Source organism: Mya arenaria, chromosome 6 (genome assembly GCF_026914265.1).
Source record: "Mya arenaria isolate MELC-2E11 chromosome 6, ASM2691426v1".
Lineage (NCBI taxonomy): Eukaryota > Metazoa > Mollusca > Bivalvia > Myida > Myidae > Mya > Mya arenaria.
In genome coordinates, this window is record NC_069127.1 from 9,004,673 (window position 1) to 9,031,650 (window position 26,978).

At 36.3% G+C, this 26,978-nt stretch overlaps 1 protein-coding gene across 3 annotated transcripts; it reads right to left on the reverse strand.

The window, feature by feature from the left end:
• Nucleotides 1-5,150: 5,150 nt before the first annotated feature.
• Nucleotides 5,151-26,975, reverse strand: LOC128237396 (protein Son-like). 3 transcript variants are annotated; one of them, XM_052952899.1, is made up of 15 exons: nucleotides 26,832-26,975; nucleotides 23,882-24,905; nucleotides 23,526-23,664; nucleotides 22,957-23,182; nucleotides 21,709-22,035; nucleotides 21,147-21,275; nucleotides 20,301-20,389; nucleotides 19,581-19,735; nucleotides 16,351-16,584; nucleotides 15,684-15,794; nucleotides 11,424-11,543; nucleotides 8,580-8,727; nucleotides 8,087-8,152; nucleotides 7,692-7,807; nucleotides 5,151-7,398 (listed from the first exon to the last, which is right to left on the reverse strand). In XM_052952899.1, exons 2-15 carry the CDS (start codon nucleotides 24,800-24,802, stop codon nucleotides 7,261-7,263), a joined length of 2,919 nt encoding a protein of 972 aa, XP_052808859.1. In that variant the 5' UTR covers nucleotides 24,803-24,905; nucleotides 26,832-26,975; the 3' UTR covers nucleotides 5,151-7,260. The 3 variants fall into 3 exon arrangements, with proteins under 3 accessions (XP_052808859.1, XP_052808860.1, XP_052808861.1); XM_052952901.1 differs by lacking the exons at nucleotides 5,151-7,398; nucleotides 7,692-7,807; nucleotides 8,087-8,152 and adding an exon at nucleotides 9,891-9,970 and having other exon boundaries at nucleotides 8,595-8,727; XM_052952900.1 differs by lacking the exons at nucleotides 5,151-7,398; nucleotides 7,692-7,807; nucleotides 8,087-8,152 and having other exon boundaries at nucleotides 8,591-9,970.
• Between the last annotated feature and the right edge of the window lie 3 nt (nucleotides 26,976-26,978).

Sequence of the window (26,978 nt, forward strand, 5' to 3'; positions counted from 1 at the left end):
GAGTTTTTGCTGCGCGAATTACTTTTTTTATTGTTTTCATGAAGCGCTCGCATTCTCCGTTTACTTGAGGCCAGATAGGAGTTATTTCTCTGTGTTTGAAACCAAATTGTTTTGAACAGTTTTAAAAGTCTGCACTATTTATTGGCGGTCTATTGTCAGTTCGAAGTACTTCAGGTATTCCATATTCTGAGAATATTTTGTCAAGCTTCTCAATAACATTAAGAGATGTTATTTTTTCAACAATTGGGAATCTTGAAAAGTCATCAATCAAAACAAGAAGATATTTTCAATCAGGAAATAGTCCACAAAAGTCCATGCTCACTGAATCCCACGCCTGTTTCGGCATTTCATTCATTTGAAGTGGTTCCCTGGATTTTTTATCAGTTGCTTGCGAGACATGGCATACAACTGTTACACAAGTCCTCAACCATTTGTCCATTTTTGGAAAGTATACCTTTTCATGCAATAGTTGTTTTGTCCTAACTATTTCTGGGTGTCCTTCGTGTGTGCTATTGAAATAAGCTTCTGTTGCAACTGTTTAGGTAACACCATTCTATTTCCATGCAAGAGAACTTCGCTGTTTTCGAATGTCACAACTGTCAGTTCATTTTTCAAACGTGCAAGTGTATCTAGTACCGTATTGGTTTTGTAACTTGATTTCCACGAGGACTGTCTGACGTTTTGCATCACCTGTTGTAGGTCGTTGTCACGGCTTGTCTCATTGATTATGTCCTGCATCGTCATCGCTTTAGGAACATCATGGTATGTAATGAATGACAGATATTATTCTGCAATTTCTCCTGCGCTGCTTGCCTTTGTGACATCAGAGTGCCTAATAAGGTAGTCTGACATGTTTGATTCATCTGGCTTGTATATGACATCAAAATCATAGACTTGCATTTTCATTCGCCATCGTTCGAGTCTGGCTGGCGGCTTGGACTTCGTGTTTTTGTATATGTGTTCAAGTGCTTTTGCGTCTGTTACGACAGTTAACTTGTCCAAAGAGGTATATATGCCAGTGTTCAATAGCCCATACAATAGCTAAGTTTTCTTCTAAGTCTGATAGTACCTATTCTTGATATCTGTCAATGATTTGCTTGCATAGCTAACTACTTTCCCTCCTTGCAGCATGATAGCTGCTATGCCTACGGGGCTTGCATCTGCAACAATTTGTGTTGTCAGTTTTGGATTGATATATGTCATTACAGTTTCACTGCTTTGATCCAATTTGAGCTTGTCAAAAGCTTTTTGCTGTCTTTCTTCCCAAAAGAATTTGACATCTTTCTTCACGAGCATTCGCATAGGTTTTGTAGTTGTTGGGTAGTTTGGTATGAATCTGGAGACATAGTTTGTCATTGTGAGGAAGCTTCGTACTTCCGATGCGTTTTGTGGTTTCACACTTTTTCTTGTCAGCAGAAAATCCGTTTTCACTGAAAATATAGCCGAAGAATTCAAGTGTTTTCTTGTTGAATTCACATTTCTGTTTGTTCAGTGTGAGGCCTTTTTCCTGTAGACGTCGTAGGGCGGCTGCAGTATACTGCCGTGTTGCTCCTGCGAATTGCCATGCACGATTATGTCATCCCTGATGTTTTGTTCACCTTCAAGTCCTTCAAGTGAGGTCCGTATGGAATTTTGGAAAGCTTCTGGTCCCAATTTCTCGAAACTTCTTAAGTCCCTTATAACAGGATTAAGCTAATCTCATTATTTTTGGTTTTCAATAAATGGCGTAATATTGACTTCTTTAAGATTTTTAATACTTAAGATATAAATTATCTTTATGATAATCACAATAAACCGTTTTTCACTAATCAAAATTTAATTTAAGTATGTATTTTGGCTAATTGAAATAAGCTACTTAAGCCTATTAAGCTCAAGAAGTTTCGAGAAATTTAAGTTAATCCAAAGTTTAGTCTTTTGTAACATCTCAGGCCAACATGTGTTGTGAATGTGGTAATGTTGCGTGATTTCTTTGAGATGGTATATTTGATTTAAATCTAATTTTGAGAATATTTTTTAACCGTTAAGTCCACAATTAAATCGTCAATTGTTGGTATAATATGTCAAGTGATTTTAATGGCTTCGTTTGGAAGGGGCATGTCATTACACAGATACGTATTTCATTTTTTTGCTCTCCGGTTTTGGTGCTACGACAATCGGTGATACCCAGTCTGTTGGTCCATCTACTTTTCAATTATTTCCATGTCTTTGAGCCTTTTGAGTTCAATTTCCACAAGTTTTCGAAGGTGAAATTGTATTCTTCTATGTGGTTACACAACAGGTTGGTGGCAGGCAACATTTGTTGTGTTTCAATGTAGGAATGTAATAAATACACTTAATGTTTTACTACATTTATTCTACAAGTGTATTACATGTGAGTACATCAATAGTCTGAATCCTACTGCCCCTCTGATACTTCGAGGGGTTCCACCTTGGTGCCTTAGTAGGGCAGTCACTGATTTGCATATAGAGGGCAGAGCTTCTATGCTCACAACATTACAACATTGACCTTAAGATTCTTCTAAACATACATATTCTTCAAATGATTTTAGACATTGGTGTGCTTATTTTAAATACTAGATCTGGCTTGTGATTGACAGTCAGAATTAACACCCTCTGGGTTATGGGTCATTGCTGGCAATTATCATTATTAGCATTTAGCAGCGTGGGTCAGTCTGGAATTCTTCTGCTGGCGTTCAAGAGGTGAAGAATGTTAACAAAAATTGTTTAGGAGTATTTTTGATAGCTTCATATATTATTAGGCAAGACATGTAGATTCAATTCAATTCAATTTAATACTATATTGTCTTCATTAAAAATGAAAATATACTGAGTAAAAATGAATAAAAAACATCATGTGCTTATTAGAATAACCTTTCCAATACAGGTACACGGTATATCTAAATTATTAAAGGGTGTTATATAAATATAAGTTGCATGGTACAGCACTGTTCTTTCTAGATGTAAAGTAGTAATTACTTGATTATCTTTATTTATTAAAGTGTTAACTTCACTTGAACAGGTGACACAGACATTTGAATATTATAAAAAAAAAAATTGTATATGAACTTATTTTATTATATGCTTTCCAGTGATGTTAAAGATTTTGATATTTTTTTCAACGTTTTGAAATTTTTGCCTGCTTTTACTTCCATCTTATATGTATATGTATTGGTGCTCGATGGGTGAAATATATTACAATCTTACACAGAAACAAACAATTATCCTCCCCGTATGTTTTATTTTCCTAAATTAATATGATAACTTGTTATAGAAGAAAAACTGTTTCAGTGTAAGATTGCAATTTATATCACCTCGCTACGCCACTCATGAAATAAAGATTTTGGTGGTTGATTGGTGAAATATATTACAGTCTTACACTGAAACAATTATCCTCCCTGCGTGTTTTGTTTTACTAAATTAATATGATATCAAAATTATGATAATCACATTGTGAAACAGAGGGAGAAGCTGTGGCATTATTACATGTATGTTCAATGCTTACTGGATGTTGATGTTAACAAACCTGGAAGCTATGATCTATTCAATTTGTAGTGGGAGCTATCTGCAGTGTAGATCTGAAAATCCGTATTTTCACCTTTGCTTTAAATACTTGGTGAGCAGTCAGACCATACACATAGTAAGGTGCCCTTAGTTGCCCTAGTCAGTCCAAATAATAGGTTTTGACCCCTATTTGTATAGCTTTAGACTCCTGATACCTTAATCTAGTAAGCATGTAGGCAACAATGCTCGTTTTACCAGGGAGGTTTAAGTTCAGGAATTTTCCTCTAATTACTGTTGAAAGCATTCAATTTAACAATGCTATATATTTGTTATTTTAGCTAGTCATTGCTTTCAACACACTATAACCTTGAAATTTATACATTTAAAAAGCCATATCAACAGGGGACTGAGCTGCCTATTTTTGCATTCAGTAGGGCAAGCGTTTGACCAACGTAAGTAAACTGTTCTGTTTTGTATTCCTGTTGCAACACAGCGCATACACTGCAAGCCGGGAACCAAACAGCAAACGCTTGTCGCAAACATGTTTACTGAACTCATGACCTATTTCCTCATACTCAAACTAGATTTTCTGGATCGGGATTTGTGGTCCATAAACATGGGTTTTACACACTTCATCCTCCTAGGGGAGATGTCATTTAAGTATAAATATAATAAAAAACTCAATATAAAGATAAAATAAAAAGTTGAAATTTAATGTTAATATTAACAAAACAAGAGCCGTCGTAAGACAGCGCGCTTGACTACGCCGCTTTGACTTAGAAAAAAGTGAATACAGTAACGATGTAATATTACCAAGTTTGGTCTCTTTATGTCAAACCTAACTAAAATTATTCGATACATAAGGTGACTTTGATGCTGCCCTCCTACCAGCCCACCCGAACAATGACGCAAGTCATTCAAATAACTCGTTTTCCCATTATGAAAATGTGGTTAAGAATATACAAATATGTCTTTCAAAAGAAATAAAAAAAAAAAAATCAAGGGCCATAATTTGTATTTAGGGTTAAAATGAAGTTATGTTTCTTGTCGTAAGATGGTCATAAATAATAATTTTGAATTTTATTAAGTGCATTGAATGAACGGTATAGAAGTTTTTTTTATTAAAATCCCAACTTGCCCTTAACTTTTACTTGCCTAAAACTTTAACCTAAGTCAATCAGGGGCCATAACTTGTATTAAGGATATGGAGTTATGTTACCTCATTGGGTGATGGTCCTGGTCTGTGAAGTATTAAGTCAATTGAATGAAGGTTATAGAAGTTATTAATAAATATCCCAACCTGCCCTAAAACTTTAACCTAAGTTCCATAGTCAATCAGGGGCCATAATCTGTGTAAAGAATAATATGGAGTTATCTAACCTCATCATGTGATGGCCCTGAACAACTGTGTGAAGTATTAAGTCAATTGAATGAAGGGTATTGGACTTATAAGTGAAAATCCCAACTTGCCCTAAAACTTTAACCGGACGCCGACACACTTCGAATAGTCGAGCTAAAAACACTATTAAAGCTTGTCTGTTTTTCAATAGAAGGACAAGATCACCAAATATTGTTTCCAAAGAGATGGTACTAGCCTCACAATCACACCTGCCTATATTACTAATTTGAACCATATGAATAAACAAGTCCTCCATATCAAAGATTTTATTGCAACAATACATAACTGCCATACAATGATAATCCATTTTTAATTCAAATCTTTGAAAACAGAAGCCACAAACAAAATGCAAAAACAATAAAATCATTTTACATACATTTCTAATTCTACATCAGATAATAGATCGAATGCTCAGTGCATGTACTTTTATAAACTCACAAAATATATCAAGAGTATATTTAGATGTTGTTTGTACTGAAAAAGTATAAAAAAAATGCCCATGCTATGTTCTTAACAGTAGACTTCCTGTATCAGGAGACTTGTAACAGAACATCATATACACATGCACATAGTATACCAGGCTCCATTCTCTCAAAACATCTTAAGTCCCTTATAGCAGGATTAAGATAAGCTCACTATTTTTGTCTCCCTTTAGTTAGTGTACTATTTACATCCTTCACAGTTTTTGGACATTTTAAAGTAATACTTGTTTTTAAAATCAATACATACACATGTATAACAAACATGAATTTTCAATGATAAACCTTTTACTACTTACTAAATAATGCATTGTGGAAAATATTAATTACTGATAAGAAGATTGTAACCAAGTATTTAATATCTGAAAAAGCACAACTATTCAATGACTGGTGGGTCCTAATGACTGGTGGTTCTTAAAAAAGATTTACAGTAATCAACTATCACCTCATTTGGTAGAAACACCATGTTTTCTGCACCTTTCTTTCAAATTAAACATGGCATCCTTCATAAGAACCATTGTTTTTGATATTTAATCATTCTTCACGGTAAATTAAAACAATTGGTACATCTTATTTGGGAGTAAAAGTGCATCTTTAAGAAAATAATATAAACATCACAATAAACTCATTTCATGAAGTAGATCAAGATTAAGTAACAAATTTGACTTGATGAAATACCCAGTAAGCTACTAGAGCTTGTTACGCTTAAGGACTGCCAAGAAATAAGGGCCAGAGCAACATACACACACATTATATAACAGACCAAGATATACACTGTTAATTTCTTAATTATATAATTCATTATAATTCATTAATTTAAGTTAAAACAATTTAATAAAAAGAATACTGTTGACAATGAAACCAGTAATGGCAGTTATAGATGAACACAAATCTTTCCAAATTTCAAGTTAATAGTATATAATTAAATAAGGCTGAATATAGAAACAGCTTGCTGTGGGGTGAAAGAGCAGGCATGCTGTGGGTGAAGAAGCAAAGTTCCATGTGACATGAAACAAAGAAGCAGGTACGCCCTTTTCAATTTCACCCCCCATCCCCCCTCGATGCATATTCACAATAAACAAACGCCCTACAAGTGATTTCCAATCTCAACGATCAAGGGATTTACACCAAAATTGCCTATATACGTTCTAACGCCGGGAACAAGATTTACACCAAAATTACACATATGCCGTCTAACACCGGAAACAGGTGTATAAAGTTTCATGTGAATATATATTTAATGAACAGTTTTTAAGTTTGCACCAAAGGTTAAGTGTTAGTATGACAACAAAGCTGACACTGCTGCCAACACAAGGCTATGACAGACAAACATGTATTCGTCACAGTCTCCAATAGATACTTAGACATCTAAGGCAGCGTTTTTTGCAAAGGCCCACCTACCAGCTTCCCACATTATAGCAAACACATATTTACAACCACGACTCTCAATTCAATAAGCATTTTTTATTCTCTAGACACCATGGGTGTTACCGCTATACATCTTAAGTGTCTTTAAAACGTATAATTTAATTCCTACAGTATAACTAGCATACTTAATGTAAGACAAGACAGATTAGACGCTGTCAGAGGCCTGTTCAACTACCCTGTAGCAGTCTCTAGCTACCCATGTATCTGATAATGCATATTATTGAGTCTGTTTCACAACATCCTTGATTATGCACCATAGCACTTTTAAGGTATCAGTCAGTAGAAACATGTAATCTCTATACACTGCAGATACCAGTCTGTTTTTAACCATTCTATGATGTTCTTAGGATTGACAGCAATGCAGTTTAGAGCAATCTTCATGAAGCATTCTTAATCCTAATTATGAAATGTATCTCAACATGTCTAATGAAGCAGTCAATCAGCAAGCATGTTTCAGTCAGCTTTGACTATCTCTGAGTTCCTGGGAACCAGCCCCAGCTCCTGTAGACAGACCGTGGCAGACTGAGCCTTTGCCAGTTTCTTGTTGTTGCTGGTAACGGATGGCTGGTAGTCTGTGCCATTCACTGTCACCTAGAAGATGGATATTCAGGTTTGGTGTACACTCATTTATCATTATTCAATGTTTAACAAGCACAAAATCAAACATTACAAAAGGAAGATGGCCTTGCGACAATACATCATTTTTTTTTAAAAACAGACGGGCTAAAAAGATTTAGACAACACAATTAATGGTAACAATAAAACTAACTAGAAGCACTGTCAACTATTGTGTACCTCTGTCAAGTTCTTCTGGGGAAAAGGATTTAGATGCTAAGATTGAAAATGGAAAACAATGGGAAAATGCTTAGCCAGAGCATACACACCTTGAAGAGAAAGTCTTTTCTATGTGAGGGCCCGCTCTCATGAACCATATCGTATCTTGGGGCTCCCCAACGCCGCTTGTTGCACAGCTCACCGAGCGCCGACACTGGGTGCTTCCCTTTAAACACAAGGCAAATATAAATACTTTACACGAATGTGTGATTGATTTTGTAAGCATGTAAACATCTCATTTCTAGTTCATGTCATACAGTGTTATCAGAAAACACTTTAAAATGGTTATTTTTTTTAAAAGTATATATATAGTCAATAGTTTACATTTCAATAGGTCCTCATTTAATAAATATTATTGTTTCTTTTCTTATGCTTTCTTTTATAATTGGTTATACACAACATTAGTTTCTTGAATATCCAGTTTCAACAAGTTGTATCCTCCTACCAGACAAGTCCTTCACAACCGGCATTTTAGGTGCAGACTTCTTCCCTTCCCCGGTTGTTACAAGACCTGTAAGATATTTTGTCACACGTTTAACACATAAATAACTTTGTTCAAGCAGAATACACAGAGCATAGAACCTTCATTGTAAAACAATAATTAACATATTAGCAACAGTGAATGTGTACAGTGTTTAAAGACAACTGAAGAGCATTTTATTAAGTAAGTTCAATACCAATGTACTGAAAGAACATGGTGTAGTTAAACTAATTTATTCCAAGTCTTAAAGAAAGTTAAACTGGGTCATATTAAGAAAAAAACAACATAATATATAGACAATAATCCTACAAAAATTTAACTCTAATTACAATTCTCTTTACATTCAACATACTAGCTCAATCAATTCATGTGATATTTAGTAGCGGTTATTGAATTATTATACTTGGGTGATGCCTTATTCTCAAATCCTTAACAACATCTACAATGTACAATGTACCTTTCCTGTCCACCTTAAAATCCAGAAGGAGGGGTTCCCTGGTGCCCTCGTTGTTTTTACCAAGCCCCTCCCCCATCTTCCACCCCATTTTCTGGAGCAGGTACATGCCAATACCCCCCCTCACTGGGGCCGCACTCGTGAACACATCCTGAAGTGAGCCCAGATACACAGGGTGTGATTACAGTAAAGGAGGGTAGGTAGGTAAGGCTCTTAAAAGCACTTCATAAAAATACAAGATACTTTCTTGTATAAAACATTTCAGTCACTTCTTAAAAGATATTTTTTCTTCAAAAATGAACTTACGAATGTGAGTTTTTTGTATCAATAAGTGCCACCAAACGTTGTTTAACCTGTTCATACATGTATTGATATATGCTTATAGGTATTTAACATGGAAAGAGAATAGATAGGAAGTACAACATTTATCACTATGAAAAATAGCCTGTTTTGTTCATCAATTTAAAAGAAATGGCTCAAAATGTTGAACTTTATACCTTTCTCTTAATATATAGACTTCTTTCAAGAATCTTTTTCAAAACATCTGCTGAAAATTTCTGTTTAAATTTCGTTTTCTCAGCTTTTCTAGCCTTTGTTGCTTGAATGAAAAAATCCATTATATTAAAATGGAATAGATATTTCCTATTTCTTAATTTCAACCTTAAATATGATAATAAGTCAAAAATACTTTTCTCAACATTTAATCATGTACAAAATACTTACCAATTAACTTCTTGCATTATCATTAAAATTACATGTAAAACAAGATTTTCTTTGTCAAGCTCTTACATAGTAACATAGTAACTACAATGATTCAGTTATCAATCTGGAAATGGCATATGACCACAACTTTATCATATAGACAGTAAAATGAAATACATGGTAACATTGTACTAGAACTGTTTTCTTTTGGCAGTGCATGTACAAGTAGATAAAACTTACAACACAAACTTTAAATCTTAACACGAGCCATGCAAGGGTAAGCATACGCACATCTGTTTCTCGTGTTTTTTTCAGTTGATGAAACGTTTATATCGTAATATTTTAGCTGGACTTCACATACTTTTTACACAAACCAGTACTGTTAACAAGTGTACAAAGTTTCATGTGAATATGTTTAATGATTTTGAGTTATGACCAGGTTAAAAGTGTTTGCACCATGACAACACAAACACCAAGGCTGGATGACAACACTCACACCTCCTTTTTTCTGAACATTGATTAAATGAAACTGTCTTATATGACAGATTAGCATAAAAAACTGTCGGTGACCATCTAGCGATATTGAGTGTGATATATGCCACTTCCACTTACCACATGTTAAACCTTTGTTCAGACACACAAATGTCTGTCGAGTGCTAGACCAAAGTTCGGCGCTTCACCATTTCTCTCCACTGCATAAATTATTTCACATCAATGGTCAACCTTTGAACATGTACACTTCATCCATATTTCCCACATCTTCTGTAGGCCATAATTTTACTATTTCGCAAATAATATGGAGTGTACGTATTCAAAGTGTTGACAATAGTCACTGATATCCAGACATTAATATCATATCACAGGACTCATTATACATTACAAACACAATAGATAGTAACAACAGGACAGCCATATTCTGGATCCAGTGACTTAATGCATTTAAGTCACACTGTCTTCAAGAACCACTTCATTTTGAAATAGATCCTTGAAAACAATGTGTCGATAAAACCTGAAAATGAATAATCTACTCCAGGCCAAATACTTCTCTCTTAGACATTGAAAATGCTACAACGATTATATGGTCTTTCTTAAACCATTTAACATTTTTTAAGGTTTATTTGAAATATCTGTGAGTACTGAACTCTTAAACTGAAAAAAAATACTTTTCTTTCAAGAACAATTAACAACAGCAGATGAGAATATGAAATTTTCGAGTCAGAGTTACTGAATATATGATAATCATGTTCACAGTGAATTAGAGAGAAATATTGGCCTATTAATTGTCTGTGTAAAGGCATCTCTCTCTGGCGGCTGGAATACCTGTAAATAAACACAGAGTTCACACCTTGTCAGGGCTTGTCCACTTTATAGGAGTTTATTTGGATTGAAACAAAGTATTTTGCTATTAATATTCAAGTATATGTAGTAATACTAATTAATATCATAAGTAATAATAAATGACTAGTCAAAGTATGATTAATTAAATTCAATGGGATATGCATGTAATTTTATACTTAAAGGTGTGTGTGAAAGATCATTAAAATGTTTTAGGTTTAACACTAAGCTAATAAGACATCATTAATTATCAGAATCTTTTCCCTAAAATGCTACATGTATTCATTAAGCAAACCAATGAGGCATACATCTATTTCAATTACTTACAGGGGCATAACTGTAGCATTTTCAAATTGTACGCATGAACACTTGAGAGAAATATCAATGTGAGAAGGTCTTTCGTAAGTATGGTCTCAATATGTTACACAGGCAAATGAGCAGAAGAAGAACCTTGAAGAATAGAGAAATGAAATAATCTTTTTCAAAAATGCAATATTCAATAAATAATGACTCACCTTAACCAGAAAGAAAGTAACATGTATATACACGCCTTAGCCTTCTGCTCTTTATTCCTGATCTCAATATTTAAACATTTGTATGCTCTGGCATACTGAAGTATGCCCAGGTAAGCCCCTGACTTATTAACATAATTATATCACATAGTGTATGTCACAGTAGCAAACCAGTCTTGGTACATTTTCATTGCTTATTACAAGTACTGTCCTATGTATTACAGAAATAAATGCAGACAAGTCAGGACAAGGTGTGAGTGTGGTAGGTGGGGTAATGGCCCCTGTGTGCGGCCCCTACCTTCTTGAGCCACGCCTGTCTCCTCTTGTCCCCCGCTAGTTCCTCTGGGGTCAGGATATTGACCCCTGTGCTCCCTATAAACTGACCAGGCAGGTTTTTGGACTGCGCCCACTGGCTGGCCTGTAAGGGGAAAGTAGGAATTGTTTATTTGATTTATTTGGCAATATGTGCATGTTTGTGTGTAGATGTAGCTTTCCCAATAAATCAACAATTAAATAACCAACAGTTCTGTAGAAGCTTTAACATCCAGTACACCATTAACTAGCCTGTATGGGGATTGGTGTTGGATTTATTTTAGCTATAAAGATACATACATGTATGTGTCTTTGTGTTTTTACATTTTCACAGTACACATTCATATCCACTAAATCAACAAACATTTATACAGGTGACCATTCTACATGTAAATCTAGACATGTACATCAGTTATTCATTCACTTCACTTCCATACTCTCCAAGCAACTAAGTGATTCAATAACAGGGTAAAATAGGGTTCAACATATAATGAGAAGCGAGTCCTAAATAAGGTATCCATACAACAGCCAATCAGGCAAACAAAAACAATCAAGAGCACCACATAGCAAACATCAACACTAATCTGTTTTTTCAGTTGAACAAAGGGTATAACCCTTGTTTAAACCTTCATCTGCATTACTGTCCCCAGCAGCATGTGCACAGCCATTGATTTATGTGTATTGAACACTTTCTGAGTTATGGCTAAGGTTTAAGCTTTTGCATGACCAGGATGACACCACTAAGGCTATGACAAACCTTGATTTATTTTCTACTATAAAACAGATGAGTTAACAAGAGCAGCAAGTAGTTGCTGAAATATTGAATTACCGTATGCACTCTTACATGCAAATCCTTAACTAGAATTTCTTAGTTGAATAATAAAGGGCCATGATTTGCAATTTTTACAAAAATAGGTTTATCCAACTCAGTTAATTAAGTGGGTGGATAGTTGGGAGCACCTGTCTAAGGTTCATTGCAATACATATGAGGGGCGGTCGCGAAGTTCGTGTAAATTGTTTATAACATTTTTATTTTTATTTCAATACATCTGAAACTGTATTATCCACAAGATCAATCTTTTTAGAGATAAATTTTGAGGCGAAATAATAATCGGCTAACTATAACAACAATAAACGGTATCCTTGGCAACGCATCAGTCCCTAGTCGGCGCACGCTCAATATCAATGTCATGAAGTCATTTCTGTAAAATTCACCGTTGTTTGCTACATCCGGTTTGAAAATAGCAGCTGGTTTGTTTGAACAGTCAAGGAAACCAAACCTGCGTAATGACGTCAACTGGAGATGTTGAATTACGGAGCGTCATTAAATTTTGTGTCGGAATGGGAATGACACCAGCTGAAATGATTTCAATGATGTAAAGGAGCGATACTCTAAAGGAGTTTGGCCCGGCATTCGTCTAGAAGTGGCACAAAAGATTTAAGAAAGGCAAGAAATTGATTGAAGACAATAAGAGAGAAGGAGATTGTGATTCCGAGTGTTCAAGAAAAAAGTGAGGGGCATTATCCGGAAAGACAGACGAAAAAAATGTTGAGACAGATTGCCAGTGAACTCATCATGTCCCCTTCAACTGTGCATGGGATTCTTACGAAAGAGTTAGGTATGTGGAAAGTCAGTGCGCGCTGGGTCCCGAAGTTGCTGTCGGATAAAGAAAAGCGAAGCGTGCACGGTGTTCAGCTGCATTCTTGGATCGGTACGCAACAGAAGGTGACAAATTCCTTGATAGGATAGTAACAACAGACGAAACTTGGCTTTATCACTATGATCCAAAGACGAATGCCCTATCGTCAGTGTCAAAAAACACCAAGAACACCGCCACCAAAAAAGCTCGGGTGCAAAGGAGCTGCAGAAAAGAGATTTTCATCTTCTTCATGGATCGCAACGGGATGATCCTTCAGCACAGAGTCAAACAGGGAAGAACGGTGAATGCTGACTATTATTCAACGGTATATATCTATGCAACACACGGATGTAACTAATAAATATACCGTATTATATCATGCATAGGACGCACTTTTTTACCCCCAATTCTCGTCTTAAAAATTGCCTGCGTCCTTTCTATGCTATTAGAATTTTGCGTCCTTTCTATGCTATTAGAATTTCATCTGTTTTTTTTTTCCAAGTCCATTTCAGGTCGAAAATATCGGACCGGGGAAGAACGCGGTAATAGTAAGTATCTGTACTGCGTCACCGAAGAGAACAACTGACATAGGTAAAATCACGCAAGTTAACACACGCAGAAATATATTGAATGTTTACTTTAAAATGATTTATTGAGAAATAAATTGAAAACAAACACGAGTGTTTACTTTTTTACAAAAGGGACGCTACTCACAAAAACTCGATGTGAGTCAGCACTTTAACTGGATTGAGTTATAACGTCAACGGAAATAAATATCAATTAATCGTTGTTCATGATTTTAATGTTTCGATATTTTACAAAACATTTTGTTGTATGTTACTGTTTTAAAAATTAATAAAGGAATGTGCATAACGCAAAGTAGCATTATTGTCACTATGAAACTTTTCAAATGTGCAAAGGTGTAAAAAACACCTGCTGTCTGTCATTAGAAAAACATCAATAGAACAAACTAATGCGATGATAATACCGTATGGTTGTTTGTTCGCACTTTACCCAACGTGCCTTCGGCTGGCAAGGCTAATTACAGACACGCATTAATTATGCCTGACATGCTTTAATCTGCAAAGCGACAAGCCTTATCAAAACAATCATCAGTTTTGACAATACACAGTTTTAGCTGCGATTGCAATGGTTACAACGGTTGACTGTCGTTCAGAAGGCATGTCGGAACTATTGCAACGGTTGACTGTCAATCAGAAGGCGTGTCGGGACTATTACGGCATTTGTATAAGTCTTATAATATACGTGAATGTTCTCAAAATGACAAAACATATATCATTGTTGTGTACGCTAAATTACCGAAATACGACGATAATTATCGAAATACACAAGACAGTTATCAAAATATGCCTTATATACATTTTTTTGTTTGTTTTTTACTACAATATATGTTATAAATACTATACCAACCTCAATTTTTCGGCTCCGATTTTGACATTTTTACACTGCGTCCTATCTTATATATTAAGGGTTTTTACCCGTTTTGTCAACTATTTTTTGGCCTGCGTCCTATCTATGCTAGCGTCCTATACATGATATAATACGGTATTAATAAACTACAATTATATTAAACTAAAATATTATATATAAAAATATAGCAATTTGTTTATTTTATATAACAATACTTTCTTGCATTAAAACATCACCTAGCATTGCTAACTGAAACACGTTGATTTTCAGGTATTGAAAAGGAATCTCGTCAATGCTTTTAAGAGGAAACGGCCCGCTTTGGACCTTGATCGGATTATCCTGCACCAGGATAATGCTCCTGCACACACAGTTAGAGATTACATTACTGGGATTTGAAGTATTAGAACACCCTCCCTACAGCCATGACTTAGCACCCATGGACATCAGGACCTTTCCCCAGATAAAGACTTCCCTCCGTGGACAGCGCTTCCAGGACGTTGCTGATTTGACATTGGCGACCCGTCAAAAAGTTTCACAACTTGACACAGACTGGTACTAAGAAACATATATCAAGTGGATTGCGAGACATCAGAAATGTGTAGCCTTGCGCGGTGACTACGTTGAAAAAGGGCGCCGTTCATTGAACATGGATGACATTTGACGGTAATTAGCGTCGTTTACGTTTTCAGCAATTCATAGTGACTGTGTTAATTGATATAACTTTTAAATGGATTCGTATAATATTCATCATGGAGTATTGTAATTCATTAAACATTATTGTGGTGTACTTTTCGTTTACTTATTAACGATAGAGCACAAATTACAGCACATTTACACGAACTTCGCGATCACCCCTCGTACATGTAGCATTTGATGCGATATTGACTTAAATGTGATTACATGCAAAATCTCTACCAGAATTTAAAAATCTAATAATAAAGGGCCATAATTTGCATTTATGCAAAATAGAGTTATCAAACTTGATTATTTAAGTAGGTTTTAAAGCTGGGAACACATGTGTAATGTTTCAATGCAATACATGAGGTATTTGCTGAGATTATGACTGAGATGCTTACATGCAAAACCTTAACCAAGATGTGACACCAACGCAGATGCTTGGGTGAGTAGTAAAGCTCTCCATATTCTTTGAATACTGCAGTCAAGCTAAAATTCACCTGTTTCTGTGCCTGGTTAAGGACCATCTTGGCTGACACGTCATGTGGATTTTCCTGCAGTTTCCGCACAGCATTCAGTCTCTCCGACACAATGGCTCCAATGTCCACACTCTATAAATACATGATATTACAGATTATTTATCAGATTATGTGTGAGTGAGGGTGTCTAGTGAGTTATCACTCGGACAAGCTTTAAAATTCTTTTATCATTAAAGGTCACTGTGACCTTGACCATTGACCCGATGAGCCCTAAAATCAAAAGGGGTAATCTACTGGTCAGACCCAACCTTCATGACCATCTTCCAGGAATTGTTGAGTTATCAATCGGACAAGCTTTGGTCCAAACGACCGACATGTGCAAAGCAATATACCCCTCTTCTTCGAAGGGGGGCATAATAATGTTTACAGGAAGAGGTTCATGTGTGACTAAGCTGTTTTCAATGAAAGAAATAAATGTTAAAGGATGGGAATTTACAAACATATACATCTGAAAGGTAATTCTAAGGCATAAGGCAGATTATGCATTACATCCATAAATACAGCAAACAGTTAAAGGAAATAGTAGCATTTTGCAAATGAAAATGAAAATTTTACTGCAAAGCTTTACATTTAGTTGTATTGGCATGAGAGTCATACATTACATACTAAAAAATAATAGTTGTTGTACCTCCTGTATTGGTTCCTCAAACACCTTGACCTCAGGTTTAGGGGGTGGGGGCATGATGGCAAGGGGGCTGGCCTGACTTGGTGGGAGGGCCAGCTTTTCCTTCGCTTCAGGCTCCACCGGTACCCATTCTTTGTCTCGATGCTGGCTCCCACTTGACACTGGAAACGTAAGCCGGAGCTGGGCGTTTTGGACGAGCCTCTCTTGGGGGGTTACCACAGGTAACGGCTTAGCATTCTATCAAAATGTGGTAAAAAATAACAATACTTAAGTGGTTATGTTTGAGGTGTGTGCGTGGTACCTTTATAAATTAGGGATGGCAACGAGTAGTAAAATTAATACTCGAGTACTCGGACGATCGTTCGATCGAGTACTTGATGACTCGGAAGAATTGAATATGTGTTCGCGAAGACAAGTTTGTGTATACATGTATCGTTAATGACGTATATTGTGCGTTGGTCGTATTATTGGTCATTATCACCTTTAAAGTAAACTTTCATTATATATTTTAACAAAAAATGATATAAAAAGAAAACATATGTTGTTTCAGGCTTTTAATTTGTCTTATTCGTTTCATTTTATACAAGTATGCACTGCAGTAATGAACAACATTCAGAATTACAATGAACGAAAATTAATAGCATACATAAAAATAGAGAACGAAATTCATTACGAAGTTCAATACATTACACACGTATTCAAATATTAGCAAAAAGCACATTCGAATAACTAGCACTACATGGTACATTCCATAATTGTTCTTATTCGTCCAGCACTTCAAACTCGGGGACAATGTTCTTGTTCAGGAAAAAGATGTTGTCTACTAAAGACGGTGACAGGCGGTTTCTCAACTTGAACGAGAATACCGGCCATTGAGAACACTCGTTCCGATGGCACAGATGTTGCCGGGATGCAAAGGATCTGTTTTGCGACAACGGCAACCCGAGGATACTTGGACTCATTGTCCTTCCACCATGTGAGAGGGGACATATCCACGCATTTCTCCAGCAAATAGTCTTTTAGTTCGTCATCACACTTGTCTTTCCCCGGTGAAGTAAACATGAGGAAATCCAAGTCATTGGTGCGAGCTTTCTTAGACAGGGGCTCTCCGTTATCTCTGTCCAGTAGCTTCAACGGGATGTTTTCGACACAGGACTCCAGCGCACTTTCTGCTGCTAAACGTAGTTGTGGTGTCAGGAACGGTAGTCGTTTATATCTGGGGTCCAGCAACGATGCCATTATTGGAAGTGATGAGGCTGTCTCAGCGGCAGTAGGCCAAAAGCGTCTACTCAATTCACTGCTGATAATGGCCTTCACCTTGGAAACGGTGGTGCTGTCACTGGCGCTGGGAAGAAGGCGTTTGCAAGTCAGTCCGCATACCACAGGGTAAACACTGCTAACAGATACGTTCTTCTCTTCACTCATGAATGTGGTAACCTTAGTAAACACTGTCAGGACGTCCGAAATATCAGCCATTGTGTCCCACTCTTTCTCACTAGGAAAGAGATGTGCATCGCCCTTTTTGCTCACTTTCCTGTCTAACATGATATCCATCACCACACGCCTCTGCTCAACCAACCGTTCCAGCATCATCTGGGAAGAATTCCATCCGGTGATCACGTCCTGGATGAGCTCATGATTTGGAAGGTTAAGTGGCCCCTGGCGTTTCCTCATCTCGGCAGTCAATGTTGTCGAGTGCTTGAAATGACCGACTAGTTTGCAAGCTTTGCTTAGAACACTGGCAACGCTTGGTAATTCCAATGCAGGTTTTATGCACAACTGCAGAGTGTGTGCAAAGCACCCCAAATCTGCCTAGTCACACAAAGCACCAGCGCAGTCCATATTCCTTGCATTGTCATACACGCAACACTCTATTTTCCCCTCTAATCCAAACTCCGAAACACAGTCAATAAATTTGGTGGCAATGTTCGACCCAGTGTGTCGCTCTGGCATTGAGCGTGTCATGAGGACATTACTTTTCATTTCCCATGAATTAGTAATGTGGTGCTTGGTGACGGTGATGTATGAATGAGTCGCCGTTGATGTCCAAGTGCCTGTGGTTATTGAAGCTGACGTAACATGGTCCAGGTCGGTAAACAGGGCAGACTTCTGTTCCTCGTACTTCCTTGTAATCCTTGCACGCACGGTATTCCTGCAAGGCACTTTATAATCCGGGCACGCTGCCTGCATAAGATTATGGAACCCCTGGCCTTCTACAATGCTCAGAGGTAAGTAGTCAGACACAACCATGTCTGCAATGGATTGTGTGACCACCTCACCCATGCTAGAAGGAAGCTTCTGTCTCAGAAAGCCAGTCATCTTTTACTGGGGCTCTTCTGGCTGCTTCTTTGGCGTTGTTTCGGATTCATGCTTCAACCGCAGGTGGTTTAACATGCTTGTAGTACCGCCATTATACGCTAACTCGACACCACACAGCGTGCATTTACACGACTTGCCGTCGGCTGCTCTTTTGAAGTAATTCCACGCTGTGGACTTTGGGGGCGGCATTATTAATTGCGCTTTATGTTTAGTTGTTTACTCTACAAAATATTTTTTAAAATGATAGTTTATCGTACTGTGTAATTGTTGTTTACCTCATTAATATTCATAATTCTTGATTTAAAATATCAACCAATCAATTGTGATAATCATTGCAAAAATAGTTAAAATACGCTCATTAAGAAATCAATTCTCGTAACGGTTTGGTGAAAGGTCTCTAATTGGTATACAATAGAATTGTGTAGGTGAAAGTACCGCTATCAAAACTTCGCTAATTGACATCAGTGCTAATTTGAAATAGGGGTCCTTTGTTGACAGTTTGCAACTATCACAACAACTGTCAACTAATTGATTGAGGTCAATTGTGTACACAGCGGGGATTAGAGGGACCGTAAATTGTCCTCTTGGCAACTAACCAGATCTGATATTTTGTCTGTAAATCGTGTATTTGGTGATTTTTATAGATTTTTTTTCCGAGTACTTGAGTAGTGATTTGGTACTCGAGTACTCGGACGTTTGATCGAGTACTCGGGTACTCGTTGCCATCCCTATTATAAATGTATGCTCTTTTACAAAAATGATGTCATGCCTCAATTGTATTTTATTTTGGCAAAATATGTCAGTAAGATTCCTTGAATCAATAACTATTAAGGGAACTGTGAATAAGAGAGTAGACAAATTATCCAACATAATTACTGACATGCTGATACATTATTTGGAAAATTGTCACTGACCGGTATGTCCATAACAATTGGTCCTGCCTCCTTGACTTTGAAGGGATGATGAAAGTCCTCATCATCTGACCTCATCCCAGCCCCCTCATCTGACGAGCTGTCATGACGATACTTCCGTCGAGTAAACTCCTTCTCTTGGATCTTCTTACAATACTCTGGCAAGAATAACAAGCTTATATGTAATACAAATATGATCCCGATCGTCCGGCTTGTTTTCTTTTTATTTTGCATTTCAGTCTTAACAACACTGATAATTGCTTCTAATTATATCTTTAGGATGTTTTGTACAGCTGAAATAATGAATGAAATATCTCTGTAATCTGGTCATTTCCTGCATTTAAAAAAAAGCCAATGTACAGTGATATTGATTGAATGTCTTTCAATATAACATCTTTTTCTTGTGCAAGAAGATAACCGAAGCTTCTTCCAACTCTCCTACATTTTAAAGAGATAGATTCAGTTTCATGAATGACATATATCTATAGGCTTCCCATGTGATTTTACTCAGAAGACTAAGAGGTTTAGTCCTGAGCTAGGGGGACTTTCATGGTCCTTAATCACTACAGCGTGGGCATTTTTATCAGTGTTCTAATTCTAAAAGTATTATTATTATTAAAGTAGCATTCTTTGTAACTGAAAAGCACTGTAATGAGAATATATTTTATTTTGTTATGAGAAAATGTACAAAGCAATTTAGTCTACAACAGGACAATTGAGTACCTGTGAGTTCCTCCACAGACTTTCCACCAGCCTTGACTGTCACATCCAACTTAGCTCCTCCCATCTTGGCATTTGTTAATGCATTTTGTCTGAAAAATAGAAATAGAAATATAGGTTTTAATGTCCATACATGTACTTAGATCTTATTAATAAACATCATAACACACTTGTTCTAAAATATTTAAGTCTTGAACTTTGTACAATAATTCAGACATATGTTTCATTTTTAAAGCATAACATTCAGGAAAATTAAACTTTTGTCTCATCAAGTATGCAATCTTACATAACTAATTACAGAAGTTTGAAAGAAGCAGTCATATACATGTACATTCCATCTCGACCATCAATGGTGTGGGTTTAACCCCCACACGAGAACCACTCTTATTGACACTTATACTGATTTCAACCCCTGAAAACAAAACAGACTCAGTGATTCCTATCAGAGTCCTTATAGGATTTCTTCACAATTAAGCCGTTTAACATAATCATGTCTAAAATCACTCGGAACATATTTTCCTAGTTTTGACTTTGAGAATATACTAACCACCATGTTTTAAGAGAAGGAAAGAATACAGTAAGGTATTCCATTCAAGTTTTATTGCTTGTTTTGCTTGAGATTTTTCCAGAAGGTCTTATACAATAGATGGAAACTATTTAAAGTACTCATATATATATTACTTGAAGTATCAAATTCCAATATAGGTATTTCAATAATTTTTCACTTCTCCCAAAAGGCTACCAACTTCTCCCTAATTAGACTGGAGGGAGTTTTGCTTCTCCCAAAACTTTCAGCCTAGTGAGAGCCTAGTAAACTATAGCCAACAGGTAGTGTTACCAATCACTTACATTGCAATTTCCCTGAGTTTGGCCTTATCAATCTTCAGTCTCAGGTCTTCCATTCGTCGCCGCTCCTTATCGATAAAACGATCCCGTTCCCGGTCCGGACTGCGGCTACGTGATCTATCGACCCTGTCACTGAAACAACAGTTTCAACTAGCCATAAAATCTTACTGTTAAAAGAGTACTATTTTTAGTGCCAATATCCAGCTAAAATCAAATTTTACAACATACAGCAATATGATTATTTTAAGCTCTCAATCCTAATTTCATGATAAATCCTGACTTTTATCTTTCCCAAAGTAATCCAAATTTGCACTGGCCAGAAAATAAGATCCAAACAGTAAGAGCCAAATAGTTACCTAGCTTGTAGGCTTCATGCTTGGTATATAATGGCTTGTATGTGTTTTGGCAATAGTCATGAGAACATAGAAATCCTTGCTAGATCATGTACTCAAAAATCTGAATTTTTAACACATGAGCATGTTGACATTTTGAATTAGTCAACCTTTTGAAAAGACAACATCAATGAAATTTGTATGGTTTTCCTTTAACATCTTTTGCTCCTTACCTTTTGAGAAATTTAAATGCATCAAAGTCTCCATATTTGCTTCTCCAGAATCTGTCAGGGCTCCTACTTAGAGACTTTCGACCTCGGGACCTTGATCTTCTGTCCCTGCTTCGTGACCTTTTTGTCCTTGACTTTGAGTGCGACCTTCTGCGTGACCTTGAGCATGACCTTCGCCGTGACCTTGACAATGACCTTCTACTCCGTGACCTCGACCTCCTGCCCTTTGACCTTGACCTTTTTGATCTTTTATCTCTGGATCTTGATCGTCTTCGTGATCGATCTTTTGATCGAGATCTGGACCTTCTGCTCTTCTTTGGTGAGGTAGACCTGAAAGTAAATATGCAATCAGTCATTCAAATTAGATGTTTGGATTAACAAGTGAGAATTCTTACACTAAAGTTTGGCTTCATTTTTTTTGCTTGCTTGATTGTTTCTATTGACCTCTGCAACAAGCAACTCATGAGTGTTTATGTCACTTTCAAATTCAGTTTCAGACGACTAAGTGCTTTTTAATCCTGCCCTACAGAGAGAAAAACAAATGAGGTCCATATATAACAAGTACTGTACAAATAACAACAAGATGAGTCATAGACTGCCATATCCCTTGCTGTATTAAGAACAGTATCCACTTTGCCTTTCAACAAAAGATACCAATGAACATTATCAAAGCGCAATTACTAAAAAATGCTACAGCCAGAATAATGGTTACTGTGCACTGCACTTCTCCTATATGTCATTTTGTACGTGAAGTTGAAAGACAAAACCTCAAAGACATTTCCAGTTATGCTCTCAACAAAAAAAAGATGAATATAAACAAAGGAAAATAACTAAAACATAAAGGCAGCCAGAGTTGTGGTTCCTATGCACTGCACTTCTTCTCAGTGAGATCTATCTGTCTATAATGTTTGAAGTCAAAACCTCAATGTCTTTTTCAGTTATGCTCCAGACCAAAAATAAGTATGAAAATTAGCAAAGTGCAATTACTCAGAAGAAACTGCAGCCAGAGTTATGGTTCCTAGACACTGCACTTCTCCATGAGATCTATATGAAGCTTGAAGTCAATACCTCAGACTTCAAGTAATGCTCCAGACAAAAACGCCTACCATTACTATATACCCTTTGCCTTTTGGCAGGGGATAATCAAGACTTTCATCATAGACTGGAAATTCTAATTTGGCAATTGTTTTTTTTCTATTCAGCTGCTTATGGCTTTACAACACCTGCAATAGTATTAAGCTAGAAGGAAACCTGGAATGTGTGTGTGAACTCTTGCGTTTGGAAGCAGATATATCTTTTCCAGGTACTGTCAATAAATCATCTTTCTCTTTGCCTTTCTTTTTTTTATGCTTGCTCTTTTTCTTCTTCTTTCCCCTGAAAACTTTGCCGTCAGAGATTGAGCCAGTGCCGGAGATTTCACACTCGCTCTCGCTACTCTCCATTCCCTCCGCCTCTGACGAACTTGATACCACCTCACCTGAAATAAGTGGATAAGTTGAAATCCATGAGGTTTATTATTTTATCAATAAAATTGAAGAAATTATTCAACATTGTGGAACAATTTGCACTTTACTAATTCTTTAGATAAAGTAGCAGTATGGTGCAGATATTGGAACTGTTATCTAATCATCCTCAATTGTTCAATTCGTTACACTCTGTATAAAAAATTAATAAGATCATCATGCTCTTTTAATACTAGTTCATCAACTATGAAGAAATACAGAAAATATTTTTTGTTCTCCATGAATTCTACTGTTCTGGAACTTACTCACAAATGAAATTTATAACAGGCCTATCTTAATAAATCTAGTTATCCTTACCATCTTCTAGCCGTTTCCCTTTCTTGTGAAGTTCCCCTGACTGGATTAGTTCAGCACTCGAGGCACTGAGCTTTATACCGAAGTTCTTAAAGCCTAGCGTGGGTTTCTTCACATCGATCTTTGCCGGTTCTTCCTTTTTCTGAATAGAACATAATACTGTGGTAATAATTTTGGCAATGTGAAAATAAATATATCATACAGGCTTAGTTCTGATTGATAGACACTACAAAAGCATTGAAAAAGTCTAAATCATAATAGAAGTCCATTTTTCACACAGAAAAATAAAATAAATAATAATCTTCATAGATCTATATTGGTTATACTACCGCTTCACTAGTATTTATAATAATCCATACCGGTATCCCCATTACCCCTGGTGGAAGCAGGGGACCAAATACTGGCAAAGCGTTGCCATCATCCTCCAGGCTCTCTTTCATCTCATATATTAAAGGCTCATTGGACAGCTTGGGAATGGATGTACTCTTGGTGTTAGCAGGTATAGGCAGAGGTATGCTGTCTAACACTGGAAGAGTTTGGCAGGTAGATGGTAAAGGAATGTCAGTCTGATCTTTATGTTTTTGCTCCTTGCTGGGCAATGTGAATTCTCTGACAGATTCTACTGTTACCTTCATGTTACTGGATTTACTTCTCTCTACAGTAAAATCACTGGAATATTTTGCCTCTTTTAAAGGTTCTTTGTAATGAGAGTCCTTTTTAGAATGAACAAGCATACTGCCTAATTTTTTTGAATCCTCAACAAGATGAGACGGCTCTTCTTCTTCTGCCTTATCTTCTTCTTTAGGTATTTCTATGTTGCTTATTTCTTCATCCAAATACCGACTTATTTCATTAACTGAATCATTGAGTTTATCTTTTTTGGACCTTGACTTACTTTTTCTTTCCTTATTAGCAATTTTATCACTCTCACTCTCAATTTGCTTTATTTTAGATGCAATAAAGTCTTTAAAGAGATCATCAACCACTTTTCCTTCATCATGCTTGGCAGCTTCCCGCTGTTTTTTGAACATGTTAAACTTTTCAATAGCTGTAAGTTCAGGTTCAGCCACTGATATACTACCCTTATGCTTACCCCGGTCTTTTTGTGAAGTCTTTTCCCTATCTCTGTCCTTATCCTTGTCTTTATGTTTATGTTTGCTTGACTTCTTGGACTTTTTATGTTTCTTTTTTTCATGATGATCATCGTCTGTGTCTTTGTCATGTTTATGGCGCTTTTTTCTACCACTGTTTTCAATATGAACCTGGAAGTTCTCCATCATGATTGTGCTTTGTCTTGTCAAGAATTTTGAGATCCTTGTACCAAACAGGACCGTCGAAACTTTTTATATACCAATGAAAACATTACTTCATGCATCATCCAATCTGAAATGAAAGGTAAGAAGGTAAAGGTAAGAATATTATTCTATACCATCAGAATTAAACTTAAATATTAAGTAAGTTTATGATATTAGTTAGTATGACAGTTTTAAAATATGACTAAGAACTGTTAATCATTCCTGGGTGATATTCAATACTAATCATCCACAAACCTTCGAGCAGTGATAATGCCTTGGGTCCAGAGTCTGCATTATAAGCTAACCACATTGAGACAAAATTACATTAAGAACAATTGAATTTCCATATAGTTGTTGTTGTTTATCGAATAGTGACATCATTGTCTATGCTATCTAGATGTGATATCAAATATTTTCTTCAAAAGTATTGGCCGTGCAGTAATACATTATACACAGATGCTCTTGACGAAAGTATTTGATAGCACACGTATGAGGGCAGTTTTTTAAGATTGTGAAAAGGAAGAAATTCATTCCTCCAATTATCAATGAAACAACATAACACATACAACACGTCATTCAATATATCTTGAAAAAGTAAGAAAAATTGCATTAACAAAGTTGATTGGAAGCCTTTCTATGTGTAGTTTTTAAAATCCATCTGTTTAGGCACGGAGCACATTCAGACATCATGGTGTTGTGAAGTAAAGAAAGGCAATTCATTTCCGACTGTAATTTGCCAACATTTTTGCTATTCGCTACCTTATTGTGTATTTCTTTCATCCTTATAAATCATGAAAAAGTATAATTTATGAAGTAGTAATTTATACATCAGTTTTGAATTGTTCTCTCTTTTTGTTCCATGTCCTATCAAGCAAGTAAAATTGTGCCTGTGCAATGCTCATGAAAACCCTCTGAGAAATCAGTTTCAAGGTCAGAAACCTTTAGTTTTAAGCCAGAATTGGATGGAGTTTTTACCTTATTTGGAGAAAAGATACACACCTTCCTATCAAATATCAGATGTAAGGGATATGTTTATATGAATTTTGTATAACATAAATTTTGTTAACAGTATTTTATGACCCATTTTCAAAACACTCCTTGTTCCATACCGTTAGTTTCCAAAGCAAATGTTTACTAGAAGTAGATGTATGGTCCAGTGCCAGCGTATCAGAGATAGGCTTTATCTAGCCTTTTTCTGCCCATCTCACAGTTCAGAATATCTGACTCATTCCCAATGCCAAAGAAGAATAATTTTTCCCAATTGTAAAAAATCCCAAACGAGATGAAATGGCTGTCACAAAAAGCTTGTTTGGCTTCCCAACTAACACCATGTCTCAATTTTCTCAGGTACTTTATCCATAAAAAAATGCCTGAATTTTCTGAACTAACCGGGGGGTTGGTTTTAATCTCAATTTTTTCAGGCACTTTATCCATCAAAATATGCCTGAATTTTCTTCCCAAATCTTTACTCTTTACGACGCTAATTTTCCCAGTTTGTCTAAGGTTAAAGTAAACCTAGCAGGAAAAGTGCACCTGGTATGGGGCTTGAACCCACGACCGCTGGAACACTAGCACGCCACTCTTACAATCTGAACTAACCGGGCGGCTGGTTCTAACCCACCCACGAAAGGGCATTTCTCCCAAAATTGACAGAAAAAGACCTGTCAGTGTCAGTATAATTTATCCACCAATTTGCGGTATCAGCAAAAGACTGTCAAACCATTTTTCAACAGACAAAAAAGCAAAATTCATTATAGACATTATGTAGTTGATGAGGAATGAAAATATATCTACTTTCCCCCACCCACTTGTCAATACATGTGTGAACTAAAATTAGGACGCTAAAATTATGCTTTAAAATAAGTAGCTACAATAATGAGCAGTCAGGGATACTTTTTTCTATTATTTTGACATTTCATGTCACGAGTCTGCCATAGTCTAAAAATCGTCAAAAGACTCATTGACGGCCATTTAGGTGGACTATAAAATAAAGATGCAAAGTAAGCTACTGTACCAAAACTCCAAAGAAATTGCAGAACAAAATTCAAACTTTTCTCTATCGTGACTGACAATTTCTACAGCACGATAAATTATTCGACAATGTTGAAACAATTTAGTTTTTTGTTTCAACAAAAATGATTCTCCGCCGGTGTCAACTTTG

Excerpts from the sequence above, each read along its gene's own strand:
- LOC128237396 (XM_052952899.1), bottom strand. The coding sequence starts at position 24,802 with ATGATGGAGAACTTCCAGGTTCATATTGAAAACAGTGGTAGAAAAAAG. Across the intron at positions 21,276-21,708 it reads GCATTTAAATTTCTCAAAAG|TGACAGGGTCGATAGATCAC; the intron begins GTAAGGAGCAAA and ends CTGTTGTTTCAG. Across the intron at positions 7,399-7,691 it reads GAAAAGACTTTCTCTTCAAG|GTGACAGTGAATGGCACAGA; the intron begins GTGTGTATGCTC and ends TCCATCTTCTAG.